At 45.8% G+C, this 8,137-nt stretch overlaps 1 protein-coding gene across 1 annotated transcript; it reads left to right on the top strand.

Moving 5' to 3' along the window:
- The first annotated feature begins 644 nt into the window (after positions 1 to 644).
- LOC142602828 (putative C->U-editing enzyme APOBEC-4) lies at positions 645 to 1,664 on the top strand. Its single transcript, XM_075760579.1, has one exon. It carries the CDS (start codon positions 645 to 647, stop codon positions 1,662 to 1,664), a length of 1,020 nt encoding a protein of 339 aa, XP_075616694.1.
- The last annotated feature ends 6,473 nt before the right edge of the window (positions 1,665 to 8,137 follow it).

Here is an 8,137-nt window from a genome sequence, read left to right as displayed (position 1 = left end):
GCCGTCCCCATTACAGCTGGAGCAAAGTTACTGCCCTTGGGAAAGATCCTCCTACAGCCAAACTGCCAAAACCGAGGAGGCAATAGGGACTTTCTTCTGCACCACCTAATTTTGAAAAGAAAGCTTGCAGTATTCACCAAAGTGGGATCGCTGAACCAATCCTAAAAAGCCAGTGAAGGAAATCAGGTAAGTATTTACTGTTACCCTGAGATGCAACTGCTGAGATGGTAATTACACCTCTTTTTTTTGTTGGTGTGTACTTGTTTGTTTTGCCAGCTTGCATAAGGCTCATCTGCTAATCAATTCCTGAAAAGCATGCCTGTCTTTCTTATGCACTTTCTCCTGTCTAAGGTAAGAGGGCAGAAGCCAGAGAAATACTTTTTACTCATGTTTTTAGCAAAAAGGCTAGTTTGTGAAAACTAAAAATGCTCCCAGGCTGCAAGAGAGCTTTGTTCTCTGTGTCATCAACAACGTTTCTATGTCCTGCTACAAGTCTTGTTACTTTTTTTGAAGGGACTACCTCCCATCATTTTTGCAGCTTAAATGCAACACAGACTGAAGGGTTAAATGAAAGCATTACTTTCCTTTTGCATTCAGGACTGTCAGCTATATAGCACATAAACGGGGCGATTTTCCAACAGAACATGAATCCAGGAGAGAAAACAATTTTCCAAGAATATCTGACAAATCAGGGGACTGTGGTAAAGCCCTATTTCTGGCAGAGGCAGAACCACGTCTGCGCTAAGTGTCCCTACCACGTGCGGACTGGTGAAGAAGCGAGAGTCCCTTACGCAGAATTTCACAGGGTCTTTGGCTTCCCATACAGATCAACAGAATCTCTCCCAAACAAACACCTTCTCTTCTATGAGTTGAGGAGCTTCTCAGGCAGAGTAGTCCAAAAAGGCCACGCTACAAACTGTACTGAGCAAGACCACCATCCAGAATCTCTGTTGTTTGAGGTGGGCGGTTATCTGGATGCAGTTACAGATGCCCATGAAAACATTGGCTACATCCTCCTCTTTTCAAATTACTCGCCCTGTAACGAGGCTTACCACTGCTGCATAAGTAAAATCTACAGTTTCTTGCGGAAGTATCCAGGGATCGCGCTCTGCATCTATTGCTCTCAGCTTTATCACACCGAGGACGGTTTCCCTGCTGCCGCGTGGAACCGCGAAGCTTTGCGGAGCCTCTCCAGCCTGTGGCCTCGGGTGACTCTGCAGAGACTGCCCGGGGGGATGTGGCATTACCTCCTCTGCAATTTTGTACACGGCATCCCAGGGTCAACCCTTTATCACCCAGCTCCACCGTCAAGAACCTTAGCGGAGGGACAAAATCCACATCAAATTAACAACTTAATGGGAATTAGACCCTATTATAGGAAAGCTTTTCCACAAGCAATGCAGGGAAAGCCTGCTGGGCAGAACTTAGCCTTGTCTTCTCCTAGCCCAGCTTCCCAGCAGCCTCTCCAAGCCATGAAAGGCACTCTGCTACCTCCCATGTCTCAAAGCCACTTGGTCCTTTTCCCAGAAAAGTTTCTGCCCTTTCAGAAGCAACAGCTATACCCCAGACCTAAAAATATCCTAAGGCATTTAAAAATGCCAAAGGACTCATTCAATGAAACTCCTAATTCTGAAAGGTTTCCAAGCGGCAGGCACCTACTCTGAAAATGATACAAATCGAACTGCTTTCAGGCTGTAAAACTGAGATCACAAATGGCAAAAAACCCCCACCAATAAAGTCACCTCCTACAAAAGTCAGCCCACAGAATAACTGTGGATCTCCAATAACTATGAACACGCTTTTATTTTAGTCCTATACCTTTCAAACATAAACCCATAGCAGTAAACCGAAAACCTCAGCATCTTCTGATTGCCTCCTGTGCCTAATTTATTCCTTGCCCTCAAGCCAATTTCTACCAGAAAAATGTAAACAGTTCACCAGCTACAACCACAACTACAGCCTGATTGTAGCTTCCCAGCTGAGGCAACTTTGGTGGAACACATGACATCATAGCCTAAACTTCTCCTCTATTGAGAAGGTGGTTCTGCAGGTAAGGCTGATGTATGAATAAAGTTTTCCCACCACTTGTTTCCTTAATAATGGGGGTGGGGGGGTGTGTTATATACACATATATGCGTGTGTGTGTGTGTGTGTGTATTTTTTTTTCCTAAGGCTGCTGCCTTCTATTAAGAGGAAACTCAAAGCTGTGTGATTTTCTAAATAGTAAGAAATATGTAATAGGATAATATAGATAACACAGATCTACACAGTCCGAGGGTAACTGGAGAAGGGAAAAAAATAATCCTATCATTTAAAGCAGTGTTTCCACTTTGTGATTCAATATATTTGTTATTTTACTAAAGGTTTTAAAGAATGGGGCAACTGAAGTCAAGAACATGTTGCTTCCCAGAAAACAGGGGTTCCTTCCCGGGTAACAGTTGTGAACAGACACAATGGCTGATTTTATAGAAGTCAGTGCTTCTGCTACTGCTTTTGTCACTCTTTTTGTGGTCACAGCTATCATAGATCTGAGTAAAGGGAAAAAAAAAAAAAGAGGCTACTTCCCAGGGTGACCTTAAACACCCTTCCCTTCAGGAGAGGTGATCCCACTCGGAAACTCAAACTTACAACGTAATATAGTCTCATACTAGAGGCCGAAAGGTTCTAGAACTCACCAGCCCCCTTACTGTCACAAGGCCTAGGAGCTTTTTTGAGAGAAGCTTTCTTGAATTAGATCGCACTCATTGTGCACTTTCTGACAAAACGTTAACTAACACCTTCGCAAGAAGCCCCCTGTGCTGTTGTAGCGGGGCGATTACTTTCTTTTACCCAGACACGTAAACCCAATGCTAGTCTTTGTACTTTTGGTAGTAACGAAGCGGTGTTTGAGCTTGGACCTTCCACCAAGCCCAGACCCAAAGCCATCGCTCACGGGGCGTACGCTATATGGGCACTACATTGCGTCGCCCCCAGTTTGTGTCCCCAGCAGGCCTCTGAGGGCAGCGGGGCCCTGCCTTGCTCGTACCCGCCTGAGGAGGAGACCGAAGTTGATCCTGCGCCACATGGCAGAGTCCGCAGCCCAGGGCAGAGCTCGCTGTCGGGGCCTCTGTCAGGAGGCGACACAACCGCAGCTACCGGGCTGCCCGCACCGGTCGCCGGGGCAACCACCCACCCCACGCAAACAAAGGCCGAGGGATGACGCAACTCTCAGCCGACCAATAGCAGCTCGCCTCCCCGCACCGTTCCGCCCGCTCCATTGCCTCTTGCGCCCCCTGGCGTCGCGGGAGGGAGGGCTTCACTCAACGCGCATGCGCAGAGGGAGAGGGGCCAGCCGGGCGGCGGCGAGCCGGGCGGCATGGCGGAGCACCCGGGGCGGTGGAGCTCGAGCAGGAATTGTTCCCAACTCGGGCCCTAAATCCTCGCTCATCTTTACAGCCCGGTGGCAGAACGCAAAATACCAGGGCTCCGCTCCGGAGCTGTGAGCCGGCCTTCCTGCAGTACTGGATATCCCAACCGCACGTGGGAAACGAACCTGAGGTTGTCGAGCGTGGAGGCAAGTTATGCCACAGCACCTCGGCTCTAAATTGTCTGCGTGGACGTGTTTCTGAGCAGTTTCGGAGCGTGCCCTGCTTCGTCCTTCGCTGCTTATTTGTAAAACCTTAGGACTGCACGAGAGCGTCGAGTCTCTGGCTGTTTAAGGGCCCTGTGGTGACTCTGTACTCTGAGCTCAGAGAAACTGCTTCCTGAATGAAGTCACGTGTAAAATGCTTCCCAACAGAGATTATTGTGAACCAGGCCGTACCAAGAAATGCAACAGAATTTCAACGCTCGTATTTCAGCAGCAAAAAAAGGAACCGTTCTTGTACTGAGGGCAGTGCTTTGGGGGGGAAGCACCGGATCCCCTCGCATAAAGAGAACTACCCTTGTACTAGACTATGGAAGTAAACCGTGTTTTAGTTTGGGGAACAAAAAAAAATCGTCATACTTCCGTATAATCACCCGTCAGAAAAAATAGCTTTTGCCTAATCAATGCGTGCGACTTTGCTGCCGGAAGATATCTTCATAAATCTCCGTATCCCAAGTTTAAACCAGTAAAACCGGTATCGGCTCCAAACTGGCCACGTTGGGATGGAGCAGAATTTCCCTATGTTCTTTAGCCTGAAGAGATACCAGGTTTTAGCTAATATTTGGATTAAAAAAAATGTACAGGTCTGATCGTTACACTTTTTTTCCCTAGGAGCAGAACACGTGGCTTGCATCCTGGCTAACTTCCAACCCGAGTAATTATGTACTGACCACATAAGTTTCCCCAGCGGTTTTAGCTGGATAAAGCATTCCTCTCCAGCTCCTCCTGTGAACATTTGTACCTTGTTGGGGAGTGCTGTTAAACAGCTACTGCCCTCTGCCCCAAAGATGCCTGCATTTTAGTAATGAGGGAAACAATTTCTTGACATTATAATTATATCCCTGTCCCCTCCAAATATAGTTGGGAGGGACTGGGATAGAATTATAATTTTAAATATAACTGGGGGGGGACACACATGGATCTGTTTCATTCCTTAACATGTATTTTGAGTTCCTAATCATATCCATTAGACATAATCTTTTCTATCAGAATGATGTTTTCACACAATGAAATCGATAGGTGAAGATGGTATTTTTCCTAGCAGCTTCAAGTGTTAAAAGACCCGCCCTTGGGTCCATACAGGATGTTTAAAATCAAGCGTTTCTTCTCAGCCTGTGGAACAGCCTATGGGCTCAGGAAGGGCTGGGTGATGAAAAAGATTAATATCAGAGAAGGTACGGGCAAGTTTTCTGCTCAAAACCATGGGACAACCAGACAAAGCCCAAGAACAGTTTGGATATCTTGCTTTCATAGCAGGGCATTGACTATTTTGATCGGGCTGTTGTGTTTAAAGAGTAAAGAGAATTAAGGGAATGAGCTAGACATCACCATACGACACTGCAGTCCACCACGTATTTTGAAGATCTCAAAGCAAGTCACAACTGATTAGGGGGAGAAGGAAAGCCATCTGATAACGAACTACAGAGCCAAACTAGGTACCCGATTAGGTAAAATTCGTCCTCTCCCTCAATCAGGATTGCAAACACTGAAATCAAGACAAAAATTACCAAAAAGGGAGAAGTGATTTTGAGTACCTTCATTTTTTGTCTTCCAGCCTGAACCCATCTGAATTCCAAATTTCAGACTTATATAAACTATTAACTTCAGCTAAAGACTGCAGCATTTACTACCTCTGCAGATGCATCAGGATCACTGTGACAAATTAGGCACCCTGAAAGTCAGAAGCCACTTTAACAATTTCCCCTGCACAGGATCTAAGTGACACTAGGCACCAGAAGTAGCAGGAAAAGAGCCATTTAGACCAGTCTAGATTTTAACCGCTTGGTCAGATTTATAAACTGCTTGGAAGATGACAAATGCTACTGAGCTGTTCAGTATTACTAAATAAAATTGTGCATGGGAACAGACCTTTTCTGCAAGAGCGCTGAACGGTGAGTGCTCCTATTAGCTGCTCAATCCACACGCACGTATACATACGCACACATCCATACGTATGTGCGTACATACATCAGTTTAAGAGATCCTGTGTAAGACATTTGCACCTTTTTTCCTGCTTTAGAAAAAAATATCGTGCAAAAAAAGGAAGGAATAAAGAACTTTCAGCTTTCTCATAAACCCGAGATGGGTCCATTCTGAGAACACGATGAGCGGTCAGCTTCCCTCCATTTTGCTCGACTTGCACTTTTTGTAAACACTGTCCCTCTTTGTACCCCCAAAACGATCAGTTACGGGACTGACGTACGTGGCAAATGAGAAGCCTCTGCCATTTATATTCACATACTCCTTGGGATTCTGCTCCCCTGGCCCTCCCTGCTCGTCAGAGCTGGCAGAGGATCCAGGCTGGCGGGAAGGCTGGAGCCCGCAGAGGCAGAGCGAGCAGCCCTGGTCACTGCCAGCCCCAGCAGGCTCATGGGGACAGCGCTAGCAAAAGAGCCAAAAGCCGGTGCAGCGCACACAGAAACGCACTCGGCTTGTGGGAACGCTCTTCCAATTCATCCATCAAACCAGGTAGTTTGGGATTTGATTCCTGTCCTGTAAGGATGTGACACTATGAATTGAGAAGACTGAATATTTGCCGGGTTTTGATCAGGCCAAACTGACAAACCAAAAAAGGCAAGTTTTAAAGAGAGGTGTGAAATTTCATGTCTCTCTAGCGGCATCCCTTTAAACGCGCTGAAACAAAGTTCAAGCCGTTGCCTCCATCAACAAGCATAGAAGGGGATACATCTCTGGTGTACAACATTGCCATCACGCGGCCGTTCCAGCTCTGCCAAAGTACCAGCAGTGACAGAAGGAATCGGAACCTCGCCCCAAATTTGCGGCTTTTAAAATTGTCTGTAATAACATTGGCAACCTACAGGAGGATCGGCGGGGTGGCAATAACTTTCCATAACATCCCTCTACAAAGAAAAGCACTCCCTTCTTCAGGCCTGCTCTTTTTTATGTCAGGTAGCAAACGTATTTTTTGTTTGCCAAGACACCCCACTGCCACGATTGTGTTGCAATGCACAGCACAGAGTACAACTGAACATCAAAAAATGTACAGAAACCTCCAAAATGACAAATGGAGCATTTGCGATGTCAGGAAGCCAATCTTTGGAAGTAATCTGAATGAGAACAGCACACTAGCCTGGACCAGGAAAGAGCTCTAACACAGGAAAATACATGGAAGTTGGCGTAGAGTCAGGAGTGGAAAACAAAGCAAATGAATCAAATTAGTAACCTAAGAAGAAAATGAAATACTGCCAGTCAGAGGGCAAAACACTGTGGAATGCAGAAGCAAGCTGTAATAAAATATGCAGGTGGAAAAGTTGTTCATAGTCAGAAAAGCAGTAACAGAATTAAACCGGATCCAGTGATGATGAGTGGCTCAATTAGAGCAACAGTGAAGAAAAATAATTCTCTGCCTCAGTGCTTGAGCCAAAAGTTGTTCATCTACACAAAACTTGTGTTTGCACTCATGTGGAACCCTGCCCAAGCAAAGCGGGCATGATTTAGCTCACGAAGTGGCCCGCTGCTCCCTTGAATTACAGCCTCAGCGAGGGACACGCACACACTTCTTAAAGGAGGGACAGCTTTGTTGCCTGCGTGGGAGAGCAGAAGCACGACAGGAGCTTTCTGCCCAGCTGGCACAACAGACAGATACACACAGAAATCACAATCACCTGGAACCAAATTCAGTAACGTATTCGTTAGAACAACATCCATCTTTCAGCCATAAAAACCTTGTATCAAAACAGCACTAAAGAAACAAAGGAAACTTGATCACTTAAGATAGGAAACAACTATTGACAGGCAAAGAACAGAAGCTTAACTACCACAGGTGGCTGGCTGCACAAAAGAACATCCTATTTAGATTCTCGTCTCCTAGCACTTGGCACCTGCAAACACCTAAAGGAACCTGCCTGCCGTCCCCATTACAGCTGGAGCAAAGTTACTGCCCTTGGGAAAGATCCTCCTACAGCCAAACTGCCAAAACCGAGGAGGCAATAGGGACTTTCTTCTGCACCACCTAATTTTGAAAAGAAAGCTTGCAGTATTCACCAAAGTGGGATCGCTGAACCAATCCTAAAAAGCCAGTGAAGGAAATCAGGTAAGTATTTACTGTTACCCTGAGCTGGAACTGCTGAGATGGTAATTACACCTCTTTTTTTTGTTGGTGGGTACTTGTTTGTTTTGCCAGCTTGCGTAAGGCTCATCTGCTAATCAATTCCTGAAAAGCATGCCTGTCTTTCTTATGCACTTTCTCCTGTCTAAGGTAAGAGGGCAGAAGCCAGAGAAATACTTTTTACTCATGTTTTTAGCAAAAAGGCTAGTTTGTGAAAACTAAAAATGCTCCCAGGCTGCAAGAGAGCTTTGTTCTCTGTGTCATCAACAACGTTTCTATGTCCTGCTACAAGTCTTGTTACTTTTTTTGAAGGGACTACCTCCCATTACTTTTGCAGCTTAAATGCAACACAGACTGAAGGGTTAAATGAAAGCATTACTTTCCTTTTGCATTCAGGACTGTCAGCTATATAGCACATAAACGGGGCGATTTTCCAACAGAAC

This window comes from Balearica regulorum, chromosome 8 (genome assembly GCF_011004875.1).
Source record: "Balearica regulorum gibbericeps isolate bBalReg1 chromosome 8, bBalReg1.pri, whole genome shotgun sequence".
Classification (NCBI taxonomy): domain Eukaryota; kingdom Metazoa; phylum Chordata; class Aves; order Gruiformes; family Gruidae; genus Balearica; species Balearica regulorum.
The sequence above is the reverse complement of the archived record's forward strand: the minus strand, read 5'-3'. Positions and strand labels throughout refer to the sequence as shown.